Source organism: Bos taurus, chromosome 10 (genome assembly GCF_002263795.3).
Source record: "Bos taurus isolate L1 Dominette 01449 registration number 42190680 breed Hereford chromosome 10, ARS-UCD2.0, whole genome shotgun sequence".
In the NCBI taxonomy this organism is placed as follows: Eukaryota; Metazoa; Chordata; class Mammalia; order Artiodactyla; family Bovidae; genus Bos; species Bos taurus.
Window position 1 is genome coordinate 81756803 of NC_037337.1, and position 25737 is coordinate 81782539.

Below are 25737 nucleotides of genomic sequence, written 5' to 3' on the forward strand. Positions count from 1 at the left end.
TGGGAACCAGTATAGTGTTGACTTCTTCCAGATAGGATGCATAGGTCTGAGGACTAAAGAGTGGAGGTGGGGTGTTCCCTCTCATCATTATGCCTAATAATGTCCTTGAAGAATTTTACTTTCTGCCCCTATAACCTTGGCCTCAGTAGGTCTGGCGGTCCTAAAGCCTAAGGGAGAAATGCCTCTACCAGGGAACACAGTTTCAGATTATTATATCAAGAAGGCAAATAAGATCACTGAACTGGGTAGGGTGATCACCCCAGTTATTTAGGGGTACCTAAAGAGAGTAACAAGGACTATTTTGGAACCTTGGGATTCATTGTGGGTGCCTTTTCATACTCCCTTTCCTGAGAATACCAATCAATGAAAAACTAGAGCAAAACACCAAGATTTCAAATTTTCTGGGATGAAGGTTTGAGTTATCACACCAGGTAAAGGACCTCATCCAACTGAAATACTGGCTGAGAGTAATGGGATTTGGAATGGTTGGGGAAAGATGACAGCATGAAATGGTAGAAGATGCATGTGCCGAGACTACCACTTACTAGTAGTAGCAATAATGCATAAGTTTTACTCTGAAAGACAGAATATTTTAGGATGATCCACCATCCCCATTTCCCAGGACTGAAGTGTTTCCTAAAACATGGGAACTTCAGTGCTAAAACCAGGAAAGTCCAGGAAAAACCAAAACAAGTCATCCCATTTACGCTCATTTCTTTTAATCAGCTCTATGAAAGTAAACAAAGCATGTCTTACACACCTAACAGGTGTGAATGAAGATAATAAGCAGTGACTCTGAAATCTGGTGGGCCGACATAGTTAAGTCCAGCTTGTTTACTTGCTGGATGGCCTTGGCCAGACTACACGGCTTCTCCCGAAGCTTCACCTCCTTTGGTGAGTCCGCAGGTATTTCTCTACACCATGACCCACTTTAGTACTAGCAAGGAAGACTCCATATGGGCTGCTGGCCCTTTCTGTGTCACTGTTTCTTTGATGCCAAACATATCTGCCCCACTTCTCCAAAGTCCAAGGGGCTTGCCTGACCTGGGGATTCTGGTGCCCCTTGGCTGTCCCTTTAAATCTTAACCTCTGTGCCCCATGCAGGCCAAGAAGCCAGAGACCTGCTCCTGCTACAGAAGCAAGACTATGAAGGGCTTTTCTCCACCTCCAGGGATCCTGCCTGGACCAACATAAAGAGGGATGGCATGTTGTATGAGGTGGCCCGAGGTCATCCATCTACCCCCTGGAACACTGCCAGGCTCCTGGAACATGTCAGACCCCAATGGCACCAGTTGTAAGGATTTTACCACAAAGCATTATTGTGAGGTGAAAGGAATATTTCTAGGGTATGTGCTAGGTACAGGGCACTATGGTAATTGCCTTGAAAAACGGTTCATTTAATCTTGCAACAACTGTATGTCTGGGTTGGAGAAAATGAAGTTCAGGGAGGTTAAAGTCACTTTTTTAAAAATCCCCACAAAAGATAAAAATGATACAACTGGGATCCAAACCCCATAGAATACTGGAGGGCAGCACCGATATGTAGAAGGTCAAATGGCAAAACCCAAACCTTGACCCCACAGTGGGTGTCACACGCACAAGTGGCTCCGGGGACCAGGAGGTCCTGTGAATGAGAGTGGAAGGCTGGATAGGGACTCTGGGGAACTGAGAACTGAAACCCTGTCAACATGGGGTGGCCACTGATCAGCTCCGCTGGAGTATTGCCATGAAGGGATGCTCACCCAGTGTGGCCAGAGAAGTTAAAATCCATATTTTTACACAAAATGCTTGTTTAAAGACACTGAAAACTATTCTGCTTAAAAAATACATTGATTATGATGTATGGCAGAAGCCAACACAATATTATAATTATCCTTCAATTAAAAATAAATTAAAAACAAAAACATCAATCTTGTTAGTCCACTCCATCATTTCCTGGTAACCATCAAAGAAAAAAAAAAAAAAACATGGATCAAATGCATCACTCTGCTGCCCACCAGGTTTAACTCCTGCCCTGCACAGTCGTGGAAAGAGAAACGGATTGACCAAGGAGTCTGCCAGAGGCCGTGATCAGAGCAGAAGAGTGAATTACCTCACAATGCGGAAGCAATGTCACTCATGATCTGACCTTGTGATAAAGGTCATTGGTGGGGGGCCACAGAGTGACAACCAGCTCCTACTGTGTTTCACCTGATGGAGAAGTTGGGACCAACCTGAGATACAGCAGAAAGGTTAGAAATTAGATTAGAAATCAGAATCCGAGGATTTTGAGGCATCAAAGTAGTTTACCTTGGGTCACCTCCATTCCAGATTCTTAAGAAAGAATGATGAATTCCCTCCACATTTATGAGTAAAGGTTAATCCTGTTTCTTATAAAGACAGTTTGATTCCCCTGTTCTTTTCTGAACATGTTGTGAATATCATATGGCATGCCTTCTAAGAGCAGTTTTCTGGGAACCCTTTCCTAAGATGTCTTTTGAACCACCCCCTCCTTGGGACCAGGGAATACACCATCATGAATTGTGAATAATTAGACTTATCAACCCAAATCACCTTATCACAGTGAAATTTCCCTTTTTGGAAATTTTCAACAGTTTGACTCTTACTGGGTCCACTCAGCTGCCCCTAGAGGAGGTCCCTGCTCAGTTAAGGATGGGGACAAAAGGAGGAGAAGGGGACTGAATGAGGTCAAGAGGGCTGGCTTCTCAGCTCTTCCTCCTGGACTCTGGCTGCCTCCCAGGGTCCCTCACTGGAAGAATGGCCTTCTGAGGGGCTCGTTCTTTGTTCTGGTGTGTATCATGGAAGGCTATGACATTCTGATTTAGAATTAGAAGACTTGTGTTTGTGACCTGCCTCTTACTATCTGTGTGCTCCTGGGCAATTGTTTAACCTCTAGGAACCTCACTGATAAAATGAAAATGATATCTACTTCTGTGGTTCTTAACCAACTCAAAACATGAAAGGTTTGTAAACCACAAAGCTCCAACATGGACATAGGTCAGATTGCTTTTGGCCATTGCTACTAAAAATACCTATCTTTAATCACCAAGGGGTTGTGGCAGAGGTAACCATTCATAAAAAAATCATGTCTTGTAGGATAGAATGGTTATTGGGAAGTGGTAGCCCAGCCAGGATTGTACTTCCTATCTCCTTTGCATTTGACTGGGTTGAAGTGAGTAACCTTTACTAAAGGAATATGAGCAAAAGTGATGAGTAGCACTTCAGAGCCAAGGCATGAGAAATGTGCCTTCTCTAATTTCTTTCCCACCTACGACCCGAGGAAGAGGACTCCAAAGCCTCTGAGATTGGCAGCATCGAAAAATGGGAGAAAACTGAGTTCCCGAATCCTTGCCTGGCAGAAAGCCACCTACTGACTGAGACCATTCTCGTTGGATTATTATGTGAGTGAGAAATGCTAAAACGTTTTGTTAAGCCCCGACATCCTGGGGTTTCTTTATTACAGCAGCTAAGATTGCTCTAAGTAATAAATGAATCAAGGGGATGGGAATGCTATAGCTCCGCCAGGAAAAAGTGCTGAGGATGCCATGTGTATAACGGCTGGCTGTGTCTTTTCCACACTAGCACACAGGCCAGTGAAGCCAAGGGATTGCAAAAGGACATCTGCTATGGTCCATCAGATGAGGTTGGTGGACAGTTTAATTACACACACACACAGAGATACATCATAGATATATATGTATGTATATTCTAGAATCCCAGTGTTAAAGCTGAAAGTATTGAGCTTCAGAGGGCATATATTGAAACGTTTTTGTAGCTCCGGAAATGGAGGAAGGTGGACTGGCCCAAGTGCATAGAGCTACTCAGTGGTGGCATCTTAACTAGTACCAAGTCCTGAGACCTGGTTGAACCAGGTCTCTGTGGTTCAACCCAGCTTCTCTCTTGACAAAGTCTAACATCTGGATAACCCAGAAATGACTCACGAAAGGGGAGAGATGGAGACAAATGGATTTTATGATTCTGCATCTACCGTTTCATTGGCTAACAGGCATTTTTCACTGTCAATTTTGTGGCTGGCAAAAAAAATGACCGAGCCTTGCAGCCAAACCCTTTTCCTGGACTGCTTTTTGTGTGTTCTTGTGTGTCCTTTTAAATGCTGTCCTCTAGCCATAACAACTATTGCTAATCCATGACTCTGCCAGGCCCTGATTCACCCCATGACTTCAAGCATGCTGTTTCTTCTCGAATGTTCTTCATCACCAACCCCCTCACCAAGATAAGTCACTATTTATTCTTCTTCCAAGATGTTACCCACCTATTCCATTTCCTGGGAAGTCTCCTCCAATTCCTGCAGGCTGAAACAGTGTTTCTTTCCATCGTGTCCCGTGGTGCTCTGTCTGTGCCACCTTTTGGCCACTCACGGCGCAGAACTGCACTTCTTATTCCCACCTTGATGGCTCACGTGCATCAAAGCCTTCTTCCCGTCCCTTAACTTTTGGAAAGGGTGACAGTACATACAAGGTGGTGGCCACCCTCGTCTCCTTCCCTGAGCTGTTCAGACCAGGAGTGGACACCCGACACCAAGTAACCAGGCCACAGGCACTCCTGCCATCTCGACGGGACTCTGCCTCTGGGGGATGGCCCCTTTTGATGAAAAATTGGCCCCATTTCCTCCACTGAGAATGTGCATTCAGACTTTCAAAGAGATGTTCCAGGTTGCTGTAGGGAACAGAGTTGTGAGGTCATGGCAGTGCGTCAGGGCCATGCCAGACCATGTACAAGACGAGCAAAGCAAGAGCATGTCGGGAGAGGGAGGAGGTGGATAGGCCTGCGAGGGAGAAGGAGCAAGGATGGGGGACATGCCGTGATTTGGGGGACACGGAACGTGCCCTCAGTTCCTGAGGGCTTTCAGGTCCCTGTGGCCAGCCGTGTTCCTGCCTTGGGTTCCCAAGAGGCCCCCACCAGGGCTTCAAAGTAGAGCCCCTCTTCATTTCTTGAATGACTTTAATGGGTTTCTGCTTCTTGTATCCCAAAGAGCCTTGGTTAAAGAAGCTCTACCTCCCACTCTGGACCATGAGTTTCTTGAGGTCAGAAACTCTATCTTCCTCTTCACTGCAGCACCAGAACCTATCTCAAGGCACACATGGTATTCAAAATCATTTGTTGAAAGAGTCATGAGTACATGAATGAATGGATGTGCCCATTGGTAATAAACACAGGATGCTGTTTGTCTAGCTGGAGTCCCTGACCCAGCAGGCCTTTCTAATACCAAGAGCTCTTTCCCCTTTAATCATCACGGCTCTACCTCTCATGTCCGCCAGCCTCTTAAAATCCAGATTTTGACAGGTGGCATTTCCCTGAAGCATTTTTTTTTTTTTTGCTTTAAAAATCCTAGGCTTGGCACACTGGCATCTGAAGAGATGACAGATACAAACAGGAGATACAAATAGGAGACGACACTTTTACCTCAACCACTACAGCCCCAGAAGGAACCCAAGGTGGCCCCCTGGACCTTTTCCTGAAGCAACATGGGGAGAAGCAAGCTGTCTTCAGAGAGATATAAGTATAGCTTTTATTTTTTTTTTTTAAACCAACCCAACATTTCCACTGGCAACTGTCAACATAGCTTATGACATGAACACAGTTTCTTTTTCAGTTATTTGTTTTCTTAAAAAATGTGTTTAAAATTAAACAGGTGTTTTTCATTTCTTCTTTTCCCTTAAAAAATGTATTTATGTCAATGCAGAAAGCCTAAAGATCTGTGGGCAGTCTTTCGGTGATGATGTGTGTGTTTTAAAGCCAGGTCCTTTCAAAATTTGTTGGGAAAAGGTCTGTAGGGCATGGCAATCTCTCTATAAATCCAGGCTCCATGGAATTATGGCAGCTAAGATTCCTCCTACTGGGGCAAGAAATAGCCCACAGGCTGGAAAAAAGAGCTTCAAGAGGTTTAAAACCAAGCAGGAATGTGGGAGAGATGAGGAATTCTAATCCCTGTCCTGTGAAAATGCTTTCAAACATGACCCGAGTCCAGGAGACATGAAGTCCCTCATTTTCTTATAAACTTCTAAGTTTTTGCAGGAAATCAAGAAATACAGTCAAAGCTCTTAGTCTGGTGCATTAGGAAGTGAGGGAGTGGTGAAGCTGACATCTCTCAGAATCAGACATTTTCAATATAATCTTTTCCCGACAGATCCCACTAGGTGGACATCGCTTCTCTCCTGCCTCAGATACAAAGCCAGAGATGTTCTAGAAGGCATATAGCCCTTCTGCTTTCCTAGCTGCCCTCTGTCATCATATTCTATTTCTATTTTCGTCCCCTATCTACCGCTCGGTGGGTCTTCCTGCAGAGGGATAAACATCCAGACACTGATACAACGAGACAGACAGAATCTGAAAGGCTCGGGCAGGGAAGAGAACAAGGACGTCTTGTTGTAAGCTGGATCTTGACAGAAGCTTGAGATAAAGCTGTTCCTGCTCCAGCCACAGTCCCCATTCTTACTGCCCTCGCGGGTGCGCGAACTTAACCACCACCCGGACACCACAGTCCATTCAAGAATGCAGAGGATAAAAGGAGAAAGGGAACAGGAACTCGATGGAGCAGGAGACAGCTGTTACCCAGGGGAGAGTGGGGGAAAGGGTGTTTCTGAAAGTTCAGGCCTCTGCCCATCGACTCAGACCTTGAGCTCCTTCGCAGCACCGTCATCACTAACCTCAGAAAAGACAAGGTGGACAAACGATGAGCAAAACCTGGTGGGAAAACGAAAGCAACCATGATACTGACGACAATGAAAAGAGACCCCCGAGCCAGCCACGGGGACAGGACTCATTTCCACGCCTCACGGGCGGAGTGAGAGGATGGTGATGTGTCAAACTGGACAGACAGGAGAAACCCTGTCCCCCCCGAGGAAAGTTAGAAAGCAAAGGAACAGTCAGAAGAAATGTGGAAGAGAAGGTGGTGAGAGGGTCTGACTTTGCTATGGGTCAGGGACACGGCGGGGAGACGGGCTGGAGGTGGATCTGTTGCTGTCAGTGGTGTGGATTGAATTAAATATTTTGCCAAGTGGGTGTTTCCTCTGTTCCACTGGACGACGGACTCTGCCCTTTCAGCTCACTCCCGGGGCCCAGTCCAGTGATGCTCCAGTGGCTCGGGTCCTGAGGCTGCCTCTCTGGGGTGTGGCTCGTCCCCCAGAGGTCACAGGTGGGGACGCACCCTTCTCTGGGGAGAAGTTGCAGGCCTGCCCAGCCAGAGGCCTCGTTCTGTGACTCAGAACCCCTTGATGTAGCAGTAGGCCTCCAGCGTGGCAAAGAGTATGTAGAGAAGCCACAGGCTCACAAAGAGCCAAGTCGTGGCCAGCTTGCAGCCACGAGGGCCGCCCAGCTCCCCGCCCAGGTGGGGCCGCCGGCGGTACAAGAGCACGCTGATGCACACAAACGCAAAGATGGTGAAGAGGGTGACGGAGAAGGCCAGCGTGCCGGCCGACACGTGGAACTCCTGTCCCTGCAGGGCCCAGTAGATGGCGGCCACGGACCAGGCCAGGCCAATGCCCAGGAAGACGTTGACGGCGTTGCTGCCCGTGACGTTGCCAATGGAGGCGTCTGCGTACACGTCCTGGATGGCAGCCGCTTTGCTGGCAAACGTATCTGGAAAGAGGCAGAGACAGTGAGAGCCGGTGGGGAGGCTGAGATGCGGAGGGCCTTCCATGGAGAGAGGCCGAAAGGCAGCCGGGGCCATCAGGCTGAGCCTTGGGAGTGGAGGCAGGGGCCTGGGGGCTACTCCCTGCTCCACTGTTAATAAACTGTGTGGCCTTGGGCTGGTCACCTTACTTCTCTGGGCTTCCTGTTCCTAATCTGCCTGAGCCTGAAAGGTTCCCAAGGGTCTTTCTGGTTCTGATATTTACTGAGTGGCTTTTATTGTTCCCTTCTGACTACTTCTTCTGTAAGGGGGTGGTTTGCTTTCCCGTAATATCTCCCAGGGAACTCTGACATCCAGGGAAGCTGCTTAGAATAAGTGCCTGATTGCCCCTGTCACGTGCGACATTTACTTTCAAAACAGACTGTGATTGAGCCTGTGGGCTTAGCATTGTGCTAAGGGGTGGATTTATGGGGACAGAGGACACATGGAGAGATGCAGGGACTAATGATGGGGATATCCATGGGCTCAAGAATGACAGGGCTCAGGATTCGCAATCAGCATGCAGAGCACAGGGCCTTGAAGGCTACTGGACTTTAGATGTTGGTATGGATTGTAGGCACTGGAAGGATGGCCAGCCACCCTTTTATTCGGCAAGTTAGGAAAAATAAGGGTCAAGGAATCTACTCAAGGTAAGTTAGCAAGAGATTTGACCTGAAAACCTTCATCTGAGAGCCCTTTCCATAGCTTCACCCAACATCCAAACAGCTTCAGCCAAAGCCACAAATCAGCTGAGTGGACCACAGCATCGCCTTAAAGCCCCTAATGCTGCCAGCTGTTCTCTGCACCCACTTCGAGGTCTTGGACAAGCCCCAAGCTCTCCCTTGCCCAGCCTGCCTCCTTGTTGCCAATATTGTCCCCGAGAAAACCTCTTGCCTTTTCTTGCCTGTGACCTTGCTTCTTCTTTTTTTAACTTCTGATTCTCTGCAACTTCTTCCCATATCTGTTCCTTTTACCCATATCTGCCCCTTCCCCTCTGATAGTTCCTCGAGGCCCCAGAGAACAGAGGTAAATCATAGGGTATCTTTCCCACAAAGCCTTCCCTCAATTATCCGTTTAATTTCTTACCACTCCATGCATTCCCATGATAGCCAAACCTTTTGCATCATTAATGTACAAATAATTCCACTGGTCTGTGCTGGGGTCTGGGGAAGTGGCTTCTCCAGAGTGTGATGCAGACTCAGTTACTCTCCAGAAGTATATGCTTTCTTGGCACAAGAAAGGTTTCCAGCCAGCAGAGTCCTGTCTGATGAGATTTGGCCCAGCCTTTCCATAGGAAGGGGCTGTCTCTGTCTTCCTACCACAATTGGAAGGCCACCTCCTTGGTAGGAATTTGGGGTTCAGACACCCTGGAGACCCCATCTGAACTAAGTAAGGAACCTGAGCTAATGTAGCTAACCCTCTCTACCTGCTTACCCCTGCTTGCCTTCCCAGCCCAGCTGAGGTCCCCCTGTTCCATGCTTGCTCAGCGCCTGTACTTTTTCATCATCAAACTTATTGAGATGATTTGATCATCGTTGAATGTGGTCTCCTTCACTAGATTATAAACTTCATGTAGAGAGCGAAGTGTGTCTGTCTTGTTTCCCATTACAGTCCCGGCAACCAGCACAAAACTGGATCAGGCTCAGCAAACATTTGAATGTCTAACGAATGAATAAAGGCATATCTGTTCCTGTTCATCTCTAGGTGTTTATGAGATAAAAAAAATATGATTCATCATATGAAGGACAAGAGCCTGTGAAGCTTCCTTCACCTGTCCTGCTGGGAGACACTTGGTATTTACAGGTGTCCTAAGCAGAGGCGGCTTGTGGGCCTTTCTTCTGCACTTCTCCAAGCAGGCTCATCTGCAGCCAGAGGGAAATGGCCTATTCGTCTGATGCGGAGGTTAAGAAAATGGGTCACTGACTTCAGCAAGTGATTTAACCTCTCTGGGCCTCAGTTTCCTCATCTGTCAAGTGGGGATAATAACTCTCCTTATTGAATGAGGTTTGGGTGAGGGTTACAGGGCTAAAACAGGAAAGCTGCTTAGCATATATACCACCTGACACATCAGAAGTGCTCAAGGAATGTTAACGATCATTCTTAATGGTAGCAGGGGTCCCTTGGGTTGACCTTCATGCATCTTAGAGGCAGAGGCTCTGTTAAGCTCAGATCTGAGATGGTAGGGAAGATAATGAGGCAAATTGGAGGGCTCATTTGATCCAGGTAACATTCCCTTTGCTAATCAAAGACCCCCTCACTCTCACCTGGCACCGAGGTGCCAAATGCCACAAAAATAACAGCCGTGACCGAGTCCTTGAGACCAATGGTGCAGCCGAAGTGGGAGGCCAGGTCCCCGATGATAGCGGTGAGCATGCCGATGATGAGAATGGAGACAACGAAGCAGGCCCAGCCGTGGCAGTACTCTGTGGGGGGCACACAGGCAAACAGCACCTTCCAGAAGACCGTGAGGAAGTGCATGACGTAGTCAAAGCAGGAAGGCAGCCTCTCCTCGCCTGACTCATCCTCATCCTCGTCCCCTGCTGAAGGCAAGAAAAGCGGGCGGCGGGGTCAGATCCTCATTCATGAGAAAGTCAAGTCCAACCCACCTCAGGAGCATCACTGGCCGCACAGAGATGCCAGCTGTGTCCTGGGCAGCTGGTGCAGGCACTCGAAACAGGAGGGAAAGAGAAAACGCATGGGGATGCCCCACTAGTCAATTTGAATGCAGGGAGAGTGAGAGAGTGGGAGAGAGGGAACAGAGGAGCAAGAAAGAAGAGAAAGAGATGGAATGTGGGAATGTGAAAAGGACAGGGCAGTGGCGGGGAGAGGAGGGAAGATGGAGAAGGCATGGGGTTGCTTAGGTGAAGAAAAGCGGAAGCTGTGAGCCCACTCTTCACTGGACACCCGCGGGGCTCCTAATTTTCCTGACATGACTGCTGCAATAACCATGTGGTTCTGGTCATTATCCATCCACAGTGAGACACCTGTCATTCCAGATCATGTGGGCATCCCGGGGAGTCAGTTGTTGTTCAGCCACTAACTCAAGTCCAACCGCTGTCCTTCACTATCTCCTGGAGTTTGCTCAAATTCATGTCCATTGAGTTGGTGATGCCATCCAACCATCTCATCCTCGGTCACCCACTTCTTCTGCCTTCAATCTTTTCCAGCTGATAGGTCTTTTCCAATGATTCTGCTCTTCGCATCATGTGGCCAAGTATTGGAGTTTCAGCTTTGGTATCAGTCCTTCCGATGAATATTCAGGGTTTATTTCCTTTAAGACTGACTGGTTGGATCTCCTTGCAGTCCAAGGGACTCTCAAGAGTCTTCTCCAACACCACAGTTCAAAAGCATCAACTTTTTAGTGCTCAGTCTTCTTTATGGCCCAACACTCACAACCATATTTGACTACTTAGAAAAACCAAAACTTTGACTATACAGACCTTTGTTGACAAAGCAGTGTCTCTGCTTTTTAATATGCTTTCTAGGTTGGTCATAGCTTTCCTTCCAAGAAGCAAGCGTCTTTTAGTTTCATGGCTGCAGTTGCCATCTGCAATGATTTTGGAGACCAAGGGAAAAAAATCTGTCACTGTTTCCACTTTTTCCCCAACTATTTGCCATGAAGTGATGGGACCAGATGCCATGATCTTCGTTTTCTGAATGTTGAGTTTTAAGCCAGTTTTTTCATACTCCTCTTTCACCTTCATCAAGAGGCTCTTTAGTTCCTCTTCACTTTCTGCCATAAGGGGGGTGTCATCTGCATATCTGAGGTTATTGATATTTCTCCCGGCAATCTTGATTCCAGCTTGTGCTTCATCCAGCATTTTGCATGATGTACTCTGCATATAAATTAAATAAGCAGGGTGACAATATACAGCCTTGACGTACTCCTTTCCCAATTTTGAACCAGTCCTTGGCTCCATGTCCGGTTCTAACTGCTGCTTCTTGCCTTGCGTACGGGTTTGTCATTCTCCAAATATGCTGTGGGACAGAGCTGGGCTGTTCCCGGTCTGTCCTTGCCAGGAAACTCGGGCAGAGTTGCCCGTTCAGCAGTCCAGGAGGAGAGGATGTGCTGCAGCTCAGTCAAGGGCAAGCTCTGTCATATTTCAACATGACCTGTAGAAGCAGGATTCGGGGCACTTGGGCTCCAGTTGCATCTTTGCCACGAAGAGACTCTGGAACCTGGCATCAATCCCTTTTTGTTTCTGAACCCTGGTTCCCTCATTTGAAAAAGGAAGGCATTCGATTATGTGGCTGATAATCTACTCATTGTCTCTTTAGGGGCAAAGTAAGGTCATAAGAGGGGGAGTCTGGAAGCAGGCGATAGAAAAAGTGGGGCAGTGAACACAGCAGCAGTGGCCCTCTCTTCCTGTCTGTACTTTGGCTGTGGTGCTGGGACCTCAGGGATGTGACCCGGTGGGTTGCTATGACAACAAAGCTTCATGAAAAGAGACAAGGCCCGGAGTGCTGGGCAGCACAGAAGGCCTCTGTGGCGCTGAGAGGCACTACTGCTGGGAGTGATGAGACCCCTCCCTTCCCATGCCAAGCTGCATGTAGGCCCTGGGATGCTGGCTGTGCTATGGGTGCCCACTGAGGAAACCTGTCACTAAGTGCCAAGGAGAAATCTGGAATCATCCAGAGCAGAGGTCTGTCAGTCAATGCAGAGTTTTTACAAACCTCAGACCCGCACATCTAAATCAGAATAGTCTCCCATTTTACAGAAAAGGAGGACTGCCTTAACAAGACGATGGAATGATGAAAGCCAGGATTTCCTAAGTTTCTATTTAGTACCAGGCTCTGTAGCTTTCTACTCTCTTCGCTGAGAAAGTAAGGTAGCAATAGTTCCTTTTTTGGGTGACAAAACTGAGACACAGGGAGGATAGCTTGTCTGAGTTCACATAGCATGCACGTGTGCACAGTCGTGTCCAGCTCTTTGCAACCCCATGGACTGTAGCCCACCAGGCTCCTCTGTCCATGAGATTTTTCATGCAGGAATACTGGAGTGGGTTGCCATTTCCTTCTCCAGGGGATCTTCCTAACCCAGGGATTGAACACGCGTCTCTGGCGTCTCCTGCATGGGCAGGTAGATTATTTACCACTAGCGCCACCTGGGAAGCTCTTCACACAGCAGAACCAGGGTCTGAAAGCAGAGATAGCCATGCTTTTTTAGTTACCCCCACGTTTGTCTTCCAAAGTGACCCAGTGAAAAGACAAACATCCAGGGTAAGAGCTGGGAAGGCTGGCCACTGAGGCCCTTCCTGAGATGGGTGAGCTGTTGACATGTCTGTGTTCCTGCTTCTCTGGAGCTTCCGGCTCCTCCCAGCAAAGCCTGTGTCCATCTCGAGACCCTCTTACCTGCACTGACAGTGATGGCCTCCATGAACTGGTCCCTCCAGGAATGGGTCCCCACAACCAAGGCCAGGTTTGTCTTCCTAATCAGCTTGTCCACAGTAGTCTGTCAGGGAGATTAAAACTTGGAACTGTGAGGTCAGAATGCTCAGAACTGGCACTTTGTGGGGGTGAAAGATACTCTACGCTCCAGGGGGCTCCACGTGGGTTCTGAAAGTTATGCATGAAATGGCCTCAGGGGGCATCCTCTGGCATAGTCCTTCTACTGTCCTCTTCTTTGGTTGTGACTGCTGACATTGGATATTTAAAGCAATACAATAGAGAATAACACTAATGCTGTCAGTAAACCTAGACCTGGGGTAGTGAATTTCAGTACATTTGTTTTAAAAATATAATTAAATAGTGATGATACTTTTAGGGGTATTATAGCTCATTTGTTCCATAGGCCTTGTAATATCTCCTCACTGTTCCTAAGTTACAAATGACCAGCACTGTTCCATGTTACAAATGGGAAAACTGAGACTGGGGTGGGTAAGTGATTTGTGCAGTTTCCACTTTATGTATTCAGTGGTGACGTTAGAACAAAACTGCTGGTCTTCTACCTCCCACCTCATTATTCTGTTATTCAGTTACATCTCACTTATGGCCTGACCTTGAACTCATAGGACTCCTCGATGATGACCTCTAGTTTGGGGTGTTCACCCAATATTGGCTTTCCCATTTCTGCTATCCTCTTGGCTTCTTCTTCTTCCACAGTCAGCTTCCTGTCTGTCACCTCTGCAACAAAACAAAACCAGACGAGCTTTAGCACATTTGCCATTCCCTGGAAGTCTAAATAAAGCTCAGAGTATTAGGCATTGGCAATGGGCATACAGGAAACAGCTCTTGAGGACGGGGATTTTGTATACTTGTTAGTGCCTCTTTCTATAAGCTACTAAACAGACCATGAAGGGGTTCCTTGCATGTTCTGAGTTTAACATTCCTCTTTACATTTTATACCTGGCTTGGGTGTTGAGGGGAACCTGACCCAAAGACCTTCTGAGAAGCAGCACCAAGTGAAGCCCCAAAACATTTGATGAGATATTGAAGAGCTGGGAACAAAAGCCAAATCTCTTGACCTTTAACAGTTTTGAACTGTTGGGCATGACTGGCATGGCTACTTCATATAAAGGTTCCTGGGGGTCAGAAGCACATTTCAACCAAAGGGAATGTCCACTGGCTCACATTAACATCTGTCTCCAACATTCTTAGGACTGTAACTTCTGTAAGGGACAAAAAAGGATGTTTCCAGGAATATCTACATTTCGTACTAGTGAATATTAGCCTCACAATGAGAAACTTGGATGACTTCCCCCAAAATGTCATGATTTCTAAATGAAAGAGCCCTAGAATTTCTAAGGAACCAGGCACATTTCTTCTGAAATACAAATACTTGTTTAAAAACACACAAAAAGAAAGTTCTCCCTTTATTTCTTTCTGAGGCATTCCCGGTCGCCCCTCAGTATCTTGACTCATTTACAATCCCTTCTCAGGTTGAACAGTTATAAATTTTTTCCACTTCAGCTGGTGAGTCCATTTTAAGACCACTTCACCATGAAGACGTGTTTTCTGGATTAAAGTGAAACAGAGATTGAATCTTTTTATTCCCCTTTGATTAGAAAATTGCTCTTGGCAGTCTGTTTCTTTCAGAGCTCGTTTAAACATCTTTCCATCCGAGTCCACATTCTTACATGCAATTAATTCTTTTATTTGGCTCTTTAATTGCTTTTATTCCACACAGTGAATCTCCCAGGGGAGTTTTCTAGTCCTTGAGTAATCTCAAGGACAAAATGGGTCAGAGGACAAGAAGGTCTTCTTTTCTTTCTATCTTGGGAATTGGTGAAGCATGGTGAGGGGTGAGACGTGAGCTCTCGAGGTTGTAAGGAAAATAATTTACTGGAAAGATCGTAAACCAGGCAGAGGGTCTGTTTTATATAAGAATTTTTAAAGCTGTTTTGAATGAAGACTGGTAAGAGAGTGTGCAGTGGATTCCTGGGCTGGCTGCTGTATTCAGTGCTTCTGGCTCCAAAGGCAGAAGGCGATCCCCAGATGTGGGGAGCTGTCCGTGGTGCTGTCCTCCCGCTAGTGTTGGTGACCACTTTTGGAAACAGTTACTTCTCATGGATCAACGTCCTCCTGTACATTTCTAAGCATATACCCTCTTGCAGCCTGACTTCATTTAGTCCATATGAGCCTCTTATTAGGTAATTCTGAAAATAACTCTGGCTATGCAGTCAGTGATCCTAGAAGCCAGACTGCAAGCCACTCTGAATAAAAGCCTTTGTAAAAACATATATATGTAGATTCTTTACAAAAAAAGGGGGGGGGGCATTCTTTTCCTCTACGTGTGGTCTTTGGGACCATATTACAATGCATATCCTAGTAGAGACAGTTTTATTCCACTCCTCCCTCCCCATTTCCCCCATGTCATACTTTACATGTGCCACAAGAACTTTATCCCAATATAATGAGCTCTCCAGTGACTTATAAATGTACCTGTCTAACCCCTTGTCTACCTATCAATCTAGCACTGTATCCATCTGGCAGGATATTGATCTAGCTACTGACCTGTCCAACCCTGTGGTGACAGTCAGTTTTTCCATCTAGCTCTCTGCAGAAATCACTTTGACAAATAACCAATCCTCTATCTTTGGATCTCCCACAGCCCCACAGAGGTACTTGGCTCTCTCTCTCTCTCTCTCTCTCTCTCTCTATATATATATATATATATATATATATATATATATATCTGTTAATGATTTATTCACATGCTTTTAAATAAATTCTGATTTAGTATCTTGGGTTGGTAGTAATTCCTGCCTTACTTCTGTAATGATCATTTCTTTACATTCAAATTAATTTTTTGAGAGGGTGAGAAGTCTCAAGCCTTAAAGATCATAATTATTCTGATCACTTGTTTATGTAACCTCTCAATTTTGAGTGTAGAAAATAAATGACAGGTGACCTTGATATTCAGACTGACTAAACAAACACTTAGATCTAGGAAAAGGAGGAGGAAGGGGAAGAAGAGAGAATGAACCTATTAATAGGATGGAAGATTAAACAAATATTGGAAGAGAGAAGAGCTTGCCAGGCCAGACTGGAACAGATTGCCATGAATGTCCTACAGACATTCTCAGAAAGAAATGGGGCAGTGTAGTCAGTGCCCTAACTCCCAGGTCCCTGAGCTTGAAGGTATAGCTCAGATTGAACACATTTTCTCTCCATTTATCATGAGGCATTGTGAATCACGTTTGCTTGGCCACCTGGAAAAATCCAAACAAGGAGTTGAGATTTCCAGTGAATTTAAAGTCTAACCAAGGGCTCCTAAATTGAAGGTTTACAGATTGAAAGATCTAGGAAATGACACCTTTTCCTCCCTATTTTAGCTTCTACTGGTATCTGTGCCAGTGTGTTAAAAGTATAATGAAGCTTAAATTAAATCACAGTCTCTGTTTTGAGCATATGTATGTGTGGCTGGTAGTGGGTAGAGGCAAGAGTTGGAACAAAAAAGCCTGAATGCCTTCTCAGGCGAGAAGATGAGCTAAGTGGAGAAGGAACACCCAATGCTTTGACATTAAAACCTGGGAGAAGAGTGGAATATATGGGGTTGGAGGTAGTCATTATCTTATTGATATAAGAGGAAGCAATAAACTAAGGAAGCTGAAGTAGTTTTTTCCAGAAAGGGAAAATGTAGGGGGTTATCTACTTTTTTTTTTTTTTTTTTTGGTTTATGACTCCATGGTCAGTGTCCTTACTATGTAACCTGCCCTTTTCTCAAACTCAGTGTACAGCCTATGGTGACTATCAATGAATTCTGAAAGATGTTTTGCATCTCAAATGACCTTACATATGTATAAATGACCTTTTATATGTTCAAAGAACTGATGAAATGTAAAATGTTATTTTAACATATATTGAGACACCTTGTATAGCTCGCTTTGTCTGCACCAAGAGTTACGGAATTGCCCATATGCTGGCAATGCCTTCCTAACGGCTCACAAAGTTGGATATTGTCTGTGATTTGATTACACGGACGCAAGCATATTTGGTACATTTTTATGACAGGCTCTAGATTCTGTGTGAGAATATCCCCAATATAAATTCTCCCAAATTTCTATATCCAATCAAATAATTGCCCCCTCACCCCATAATATTCTAATTCTTCTTGTCGTTCATGGCACATGTGATTTCAAAGATCAATGACAAATGAGCCAAAGTTCTAGAAATTTAGGTTTCTGCTGTGATGAGATGGAAGATCTTCAGGATCAATAAGATTCCAGATTCCTTAAAAACTACTTTTCATGTTCTCACAGCAGCTCCTGATTATTTCTCCCCGGACCCCATCCAGATCGAAGTATTTTCTTTCTTATTCCATCATGATCCTATTAGGAGAGTCAGCTCTGACTCTCATCCTCTCTTGCCCCACAACATGAGACGATGGAGGAATTAAGACTCAGGAGAAGTGTATGACCTCCCCCCATTTCTTCAGTAAGTTTCAGTTCTCTTCCTGGTCTCAGAGAGGACCAACTATGCCTTTACCCACATCCACTGAAATAGTGCTCAAGGAATTGTCTACCTCCTCACAATCACTTGCAGTAGGGAAATAAATCTCCTGGTCCTTAAGAGAACTTAAGCCCACAGCTCCTAGTAAATAAAGCAAAGGATATTGGTCTTAAAGTAAATAATGGCACTGGCAAGAAGCAGAAAAAGGGATGGGGGGAAGACACCTCTTACCTGTCGATAACAGGAGCGCTGTTTGCAAATGGGTACCAGACAAAGGGAAGAAAGAAAAGGAAAGAGCATTAAGGTCCCATCTCAAAAGTATCCCCAGGTTTTGTGGCTGCAGTAGCACAAGGAAAGTAGTGAGCTTAGTAGGTGAGAGCACTGTGGCCACATGCAAAAGGCAGCAATTGGAGCATGCGCAGCAGCCGCAGCAAGAGGTGTGAACTACTGGAGAGACCACTGAGTACCAGGGCCTTGCAGCTGCAAGTTTTCCCCACAACTTCTCTGCAACCCTGAGGGCTATGGATAGAGGAATGAGGATGGGGAGAACTAAGTAGGTGAAGCAGAGACCGAGTTGGCCATTCGTGATCTTCTAAAGGATCAGGTTATCACATCCATTCTGTAAAGGAGTGAGAATCCAGTTATCTTCAAACTGTATAGGTTGCAACCCTACCAGAGCTTTGAATATCCCTAAAAGAATAACCTCATGAAAAGATAAATCCTGCAAAATGTTTTCCTTGAACAGTGTATCATTTTATAGAGAAAGGCTGGAGGTTGGAGGCCATGGCCTCCTCCCATTTTGCATCGACTCTACCTACTGTGCAAAGTCACTGTGAAGCCAACTGCAAAGTCATTGCAATGAGTAGATGTTCAGTAGAGGTTTGCCATTTGCCACCTATTTCGGCAATTGTATTTTTCACAGATCCTGTGGGGTTGCATCACTGAATAGTGTTTTGTTTCAGAAAGGACAGGCTAAGTCAGAGTCTAGATATTCTGGACCAGACAGACTGTCGTACTGAAAGCTACTGACAGATGGGAGAAGACAAATGCAAGGTCCTTAAATGGTCTGGTAAGCTGAGTTAAAGATATACCCAGCACAGGTCTTTCCTAGCCCCTGAGTTTTCACTTATGCTAAACTCTCCTAGATTTCGAGATAAAATAAATTCTTGTAACATACCATTTTCACTTTGATGGTGTCTTAGTACAGCACCTCCCTCCCTGGCTCTTGTTAAATAAAAGCCTGAGAATATCCTGCTACATACTCCTGGTGCAGCTGGCAACTGATGGGGATTGATGAAGAATGAGTGAGGCAGGGGGCAGGGGAAGGTGTCTGTAAATTGTTTCTTCTAAAAATCTCTAAGAACACAACTCAGGTCTGTAATTCCAAATTCACGGCCACTGAAAACACATATGGATACAGAATCTTTATGGTACATAATCAGGGAGAATAGCAGTTGACTTTTTCTGGTTTCTCCCACATGGAATTCTAAGGGGCAATGGATCAAAGGATCTTCGTACTACACTGAGATTAGAGATAGACAGATAGCAAGACAGCATGCTCATTCTACTCCTTCTATGGATTTTCACAGAAGAGCCTCTCCTGGCCCCCAAGTTCCAGTGGAGAGTAGAAAAAAAAGAAAAGAAGAGTAGAGACCCAAACAAATCAGTGTACCCAGGTAGGCCAGACAAAGGGCAGCTCTTCCAGAAAAGTCCCTGCTGCTCTGGTTTTCACTGAGACACCCCTCCCAACACCAGGATCGACTCTAGCACAATGAGAGGACTTTCAGTCAGCTGCACTGCACTGTTTCCTGGTCGTGTCTATATGACCCTTAGACTTTCCGCTTAACAGTTATGGATGGATCAGTGAGATCCAGGTAGACACACTGAGTGACAGGATGCCTCCAGGGTGTTTCTCCTGCTCTGGCTGATGAGAGAAGCTGGAGCTGAACTTTTCCCTGCGTTGATCCCCCAGGGTCAGGTGATTGCTCAGATACCCCAGGGACAAGCAGGAAAACAGCACAACTCTGAGCATTTGGAAGTATCTGAGCAACTTGTTAGGGGGAGCCCAAAGTGAGTGAAGTGAAGTCGCTCAGTCGTGTCTGACTCTTTGCGACCCCGTGGACTGTAGCCTACCAAGCTTCTCCATCCATGGGATTTTCCAGGCAAGAATACTGGAGTGGGTTACCATTTCCTTCTCCAGGGGATCTTCCCAACCCAGGGATCGAACCCGGGTCTCCTGCATTGGAGGCAGACACTTTAACTTCTGAGCTGAAGAAGGCACAAACAGGCTTCCAATGTCCAGGCCCAGGCCTGACAGCCTTGATCATACTGCTCAGAGTTGCTCTCAGTTGTCTACTGCCAAACTCTAATGCTTCCTCTATTCCTGGGCAACTGTGTTTCCTGTTCATCCCCTCTTATTCCCTCCCTTAGTTTGTCCAGAGGATTTAATCTCCCCTCTGAAATCTATTTTGTTTGCCAAGAATAGAATCTCTTACTTCAAATACAGCATTTCACTTTTTTGGTAATGCAATCGTCACTTTGACCATGCACCCACTATGCTATGCTCTTCGGAATGCCTAAGCCTCTCACATGCAGCAGTGATAATGAAAAACAATGTCCACTGCGTTGTTTCTCACTAGGAGAACAGCAGGACATTCTGGATATCAGGATGGGGTTTCATTTGGTTCTGAGTCTAGACAACTGAGTTTTATGACCTCTCACCTTGTGGTCTAATGCCAAAATATGGGACGATCTGAAGAAACTGAAAATAAACCCTATAGATAATAGAAACTGACAGAAAATGGACACCTTTCCTATTGGCAACTTCCATCTTGGTCACTGGGAAAAGATCTAGGGGCATATCACACTGGTAGCTCGATGAAATCCTTCTCTTCTCTTCTACTGCCTCCCCCAGGATTGGACTCCATCAGGGCTCTGCTGACATCTCCTTGGACAGCGAATCTATTGCAGTGAAAAGGGGTCCTCAAATGAAGAGTAGCCTGAGGCATTTGTGTTTGGTCAAGTCTCTTGAAGATCACAAGATTTATCTTAGGTCACTCTCTGTCCTGCTGTTGAATGGTCTTTATTGGGGAGGCAGAAAAGAAAAGCCTCTTCACTGGTAGAATAAAGTCATGGATGGACTTGCGACTCACTCTTCTTGTCTGGAGAAGATTGCCTTCTTTCTAACCTCCCTGTGTGATCCTTTGTCCAGCTTTCATTTGCACATAAGTAGCTAGGGACTGTGGACATTGATGAGGCTAGTTGATAACGGCCTTAGGTGTCAGCTGCGTCCAACCAATCATGAAGATGTGCAGTAAAGGCAGATGGGAGATGGGAATGAGGTTGGGCAGACTTTGAGACAATTTCTGAGACTAGTCCAGGTGGCAGGAACACAATCTGGGAAGCAACGGAAATTACTCTTTTCTTGCAGCACTCTTTGGAAATCAGGCTCATGGCAACATATTAGGTGGCCAAGAAGAGAATGAATAATGGAAAGCAGACAGGGCTTCTGCTTCTCCAACACCAGATGTGACCAAACCAGTGTGGGCACAGAAACAGTCAGATTTGCAGAGAGAGTCAGAAGACAAGGGGAACTGAGTAATCATTCATGTCTCAGAAGACCTGGGCACAAGCCTTTGGGAAGGTAGTGGCTGAATATCGGATCTGTCTTCACATTGTTGTTTGTCATGTGAAGTAGTGGCAGAAGCATCATCTTTTTTTGACAAACAAGTAGATCTCACCGTTCTATCCTCCATGAGGCTCCCAGTAGCACATGTGTCCTGAAGGGGAGTCTAAATGACCCTCTCTTGGCATTTCCCCAAAGCATTCTTACCCACATATACTCCTCCAACACTTTCAAAGGTGTAGCTTCCAATCGTTTTCTTCAAGGGAAGAAATCTTTCCTGACATTGACCTTGGTTGCAACATAATCAGTCCCTTAGGCAGGTATCCCAAGATGCAGGTCCTGAGGAAAGGAGGAGAGGAGGCCACGTCTCTGGTGTGGGATGAGGGTTATCTCAAGACCTGGGTAATGCTCTCATTTGCAGACGCCAAGCCAAGGCTGCCTTCTGTGAACTGTCCAACATCTGTTTCTCAAGGATCAACACCAACCACACCATTGAGAGTCCCTCCTATTGGAAAATCCAAAAGGCCATACTCTGGGCCGGCCCAATGTCAGTCTTTTTCCAGGGCCTTCTGGCTGAGGTGATTTCCATACCTGGAGTTAATCACTTCACTTTTGCAGACTCAATTTTCTGCTTTCAGGACTGCATTACCCTAAAGCAGTTGGAATAAAGTACCCTGCCTTGGGCTAGACAAGAGGTAGAACGAGATGGGGTGGGATGTCAAGGGAAGGATGAACAGCTCAGGGTTCCAGATTGCATGACTACCTTGGAAGCCAACTTTCCCTCAGAGAACTCCCAGAAGTGTGACCTCTGACAACTGGTATACCTGTCCACGTTTTGCTCTACCCAACTGTGAAATAGCCAGATAAAACACTTACCTCCATGAAGGGCAAAGGGGCCCATGGGCCACTCTGCAAGTGAAAAACCTGCCAAGCACTCCACGGAGGTTGGGAGATGCAGCAGAAGACTGTCAAAGCATCATTGCAACATGGGATCCAGCCCCCACCCCAGCCCCTCCCCAGTTCAATCCAGGCTAGAGAGAGAGGAGGGTAGAAGGAGAAGAAGGCAGGGAAGGGGCACAGGCATGCAACGCATGCATTCCTTTCATCTTCTCCTCCCCATCCACCAAGGAGTTGGTTGGCACATTTACAGGTGACTTTGTGTGGGGTGGGAAATGGGGCAGGGGTGGGCAGTGGAAGAGGAAGTGCAGGGGACATTGGTAATCAGATAATTGGAACACAAGGCAGATGTAACTCAGCAGGGTCATGAGGAGTCGAGGCTGCACTGTGCCCAGGAGGTGAAAAGGAGGACTTGGAAATAAGCTAAGGCTAAGAAGGCAGAGATGATACCGAAACAGGGTGAGAGCGAGAATACAGGAGGGAAAAGAATAAAAAAAGTCCATTGGTCAAAAGGAGGAGGGAAGAAAAAGTAAAAAAGGGGGAGGGGAGAAAAAATATAGTTGCTTTTTGTTCTTGTTGCTTTGCAGCTTGTTTAAATTTTTTCTTTTTGTTTTATTTTGTTTGTTCATTTTTTTTTTTTTAAGAATCTCACACCTGATATTCCACGTTCCATCCATTTCGGCTCACCAAGGACAATGAAGAAATTCTCTTGCCTTTCGTATTCCTCCTCATCTACTATTTTAACCCTTACGGTTTTCCTGTAGGGACAACAAGAGAGAAAGTGTCGACTGGGTCGGAAGCTTGGTTGGTCACCCGGAGCACAGCCTTTAAAACCATTCCCCATCACTCTTGGCACATGCAGCCCAGTCCCGCCATGGTGGCTTTTGACAGGACTCAGTGGATTATATCGTTCTTATGTCAAAACTGGTCTTAGCTTTTCTTATCTCCTTGGTCAGAGCTGTCCTTATGAGTGAGAGGGAAAGGGAGTCAGAAGGCAAGGGAAAGTGGGCAAAGGAAGGGATCCACGAGGATGGGAGGGAAATGGGAAGGAAGAAGTGGGGTGATGGTGGGGAGGAATCATTTTCGATCCTGCTGATGGTTAGTACAAAGTGAGTTGGGCAGCACATTCCATTGGGTGTCACATGGTAACTGGCATTTCTTTGGGGAGCAGGTGGACTGCTGGCCTATGGGGGTGGCCCAGGGCTCTTCTACCACAGAGAATGTCAACAGTCTCTAGCTAGGGGCTTATTTCCCTCCCTTGTGTCTATACCCACTTCATATGTGAGCCTCATAAAGAAAATCTTAAAAGGAAAGTATTTTTGAGGCAGGCAAATCAGAGACAAAGAGAAAGGAAGAAGGAAGGCAGAATTCTATCATCTTCATTCTTTACCTTGTAGGGCTTTAGTGGTGGGAAGTAAAATAAATACGTATTAACCACAGTATGATGTGGGACTCCTTTAAGAGTTACAGCTGATGCATTCCTGAAAAGTGTGATGAAAATGACACAAATCATCAATTCTAAATCATCTTTGGACCTCTATCACATGGGGGTGATGTGTCTCAAAGCTGGCTTCCTTAAATGCAGATTATTAGGCATCAGGGGGACATGGTGATGGAGGTTTCTGCTCATTTTTGGGTATCTTAGCAAAGCATGTGCTTACTCACTCAGTCATGTCTGACTCTTTGCAACCCCATAGGTGGTAGCCTGCCAGGCTCCTCTGTCCATAGGGATTCTCCAGGCAAGAATACTGGAGTGGGTTGCCATGCCCTCCTCCAGGGGATCTTCCCAACCTAGGGATCGAACCCAGGTCTTCTGCATTGCAGGCAGATTCCTTACCATCTGAGCCACCAGGGAAGCCAAAGAATACTGGATTGAGTAGCCTATCTCTTCTCTAAGGGAATCTTCCTGACCCAGAGATTGAACCGGGGTCTCCCACATTGCAGGCAGATTCTTTACCAGCTGAGCTACCAGGGAAGCCCCAAAGCATAATATCTATTAAAACCAAATCATACAGGAAAGCAGTTTCCAAGAAAATCCTTTCACAGACTGGCCTGAGGCTGGTTCAGGTCCACTGTCATTGGAGAAGTTGCCATGTGGGCCTGGATCTCTCTGTGTGGCTTCTCCTGGTCCTTCATGGAACCACAGTGGTGTCAAGAAGTCCTAATAGTGAGCCCTAATTGTTATTTTCTGCTTTTTATTTTGTATTTTGTTTGTTTTGCCTGGGACCTAAATGTTCTCTAAAGGGTAAAATGTGCTAACAAATAATAGTGTAAAAAGTTTCATTAGAACCTCTGATGCTCCTGTTCCATTCTGAAGACAGGGTCGGCTTTATCATCTATATAGTGTTAGGCTGATCTAAGGTGCTTTGTTGGGCACAGGACTTGCTGTGCATTTGTGGTGTGTGTGTGTGTGCTTATGTGTGACCTTTTGAGCACTTTCTGGACATCTTTCCACACCTTGCTCAGTGCACCAAAGACAAATATCACTGATTGTCAAGAGGCATTTTCTGGGACTCTCTCTCATCCTAGACGTGGTACCCTAGGGCTGTCTACAGGATGTGAGCCCGGCCTGTTTTTCCACTGCAGGGACTCTGCTGGGGGACAAGTAGGGGGTTCTTGCTCTGTGACCCTGGGCACGGTCTGGAGGGACACGATTGATGGCTATGCCCTCCTGCATAGTATGATCCATCTGAAAAAAGGATTTTATGTCTTGTCTCTTGGAGGCTGGGGTGTATGGGGCCATTTAAGTTGAAGCAGAAGCTCTGCCCACTCTGAGGAGTCCTGTGACTTCTTGGGGAAGCCTCCCCTCAGGTCAGAATCCTCCCTCCCATCTTCTAACTGCCTTCACACCTAGATGCCCTTCACAGGGAAAGCAGAATATGACAGGCAGGTCTTTGATCTAGACCTAGAACTCAAACCTGTACTTTCAGCTCAATCAAGGTCAGGGAGAGAAAAATACCCTTGCTCCCAGGGATATGGTAGTTAAGCGGCTCTCACCTAAGGCCTGCCTTGAGGAATGGATGAACCACAAATAGAACCCAAATCCAAATATATTGATCGTTGGTACCCAGGGACTATCAGCTTAGCCCTGAGAAGAGCTGCCCCGTGGACCTCGGCTAAGCGCTGAGCCAGTGTTCCAGGGCTGCCCTTCTGCCTGGAGCTGTGCTATCTTTTCCTTCCTTGCATCCTAAACCACTCGGGAGAAGCAGAGAGCCTCGTATATGATACTCTCAGGGCTGGTGCTCTCTCTCTCTCATTTTTTCCCCAATATCCATTTCCTCATCCCACAAAAGTTAGCACTGGCTCTTGAGCATCCCTCTTATGATACCATGTGACAGGCTGGCAGGTGTTAGGGCAGAGCTGGGTGCAGAGAGAGGAGAGGGAGAGAGGAAAAGAGAGGACAAGAAAGGAAACAGGGACAGTGAACCAGAGAGGCAGAAGAAGGGGAAAGAGAAGGCGACAAATGGGTAGGAGAAAGGGGGAAACAGAAGGGGAGAGGAAACAGAAGAGGAGAGGAGGGTGTTAACGTTAGTGTGCAGGACAGGGTACTACACCTTTCTGAAAACTCATATCCACCATGCGGGGGCCCATCATCTCAATGAAGTAATTCTTGTTTTTCTCATACGCCTCACCATCAATTACCTTGATGTGAACTGTTTTGCTGTGGATGGAAAAATAAGGATCATAAGCAAGG

The 25737-nt window shown here is 46.1% G+C and overlaps 1 protein-coding gene and 1 long non-coding RNA gene across 9 annotated transcripts in view; one reads left to right on the forward strand and one right to left on the reverse strand.

The window, feature by feature from the left end:
• The first annotated feature begins 1922 nt into the window (after nucleotides 1–1922).
• On the forward strand, nucleotides 1923–5663 carry LOC112448519 (uncharacterized). Its single transcript, XR_003036899.2, has 3 exons — nucleotides 1923–2231; nucleotides 3281–3401; nucleotides 5354–5663. It is a non-coding gene; the product is annotated as an uncharacterized lncRNA (long non-coding RNA).
• The window catches only part of SLC8A3 (solute carrier family 8 member A3), a 169449-nt gene continuing 149214 nt past the window's right edge, over nucleotides 5503–25737 (reverse strand). For 3 of the 8 annotated variants that reach the window (XM_059890582.1, XM_005212028.5, XM_024997760.2), the window contains 6 exons: nucleotides 25598–25704; nucleotides 17753–17770; nucleotides 13629–13753; nucleotides 12983–13082; nucleotides 9895–10170; nucleotides 5503–7599 (listed from right to left, as the gene is read on the reverse strand). In XM_059890582.1, the coding sequence (XP_059746565.1) occupies nucleotides 7223–7599; nucleotides 9895–10170; nucleotides 12983–13082; nucleotides 13629–13753; nucleotides 17753–17770; nucleotides 25598–25704 (1003 nt within the window). In that variant the 3' untranslated portion in view covers nucleotides 5503–7222. Of the gene's footprint in view, nucleotides 7600–9894; nucleotides 10171–12982; nucleotides 13083–13628; nucleotides 13754–17752; nucleotides 17771–22697; nucleotides 22802–25597; nucleotides 25705–25737 lie in introns of all 8 variants that reach the window. The other 5 variants (XM_015473255.3, XM_010809503.4, XM_015473254.3 and 2 more) reach the window with 5 other exon arrangements.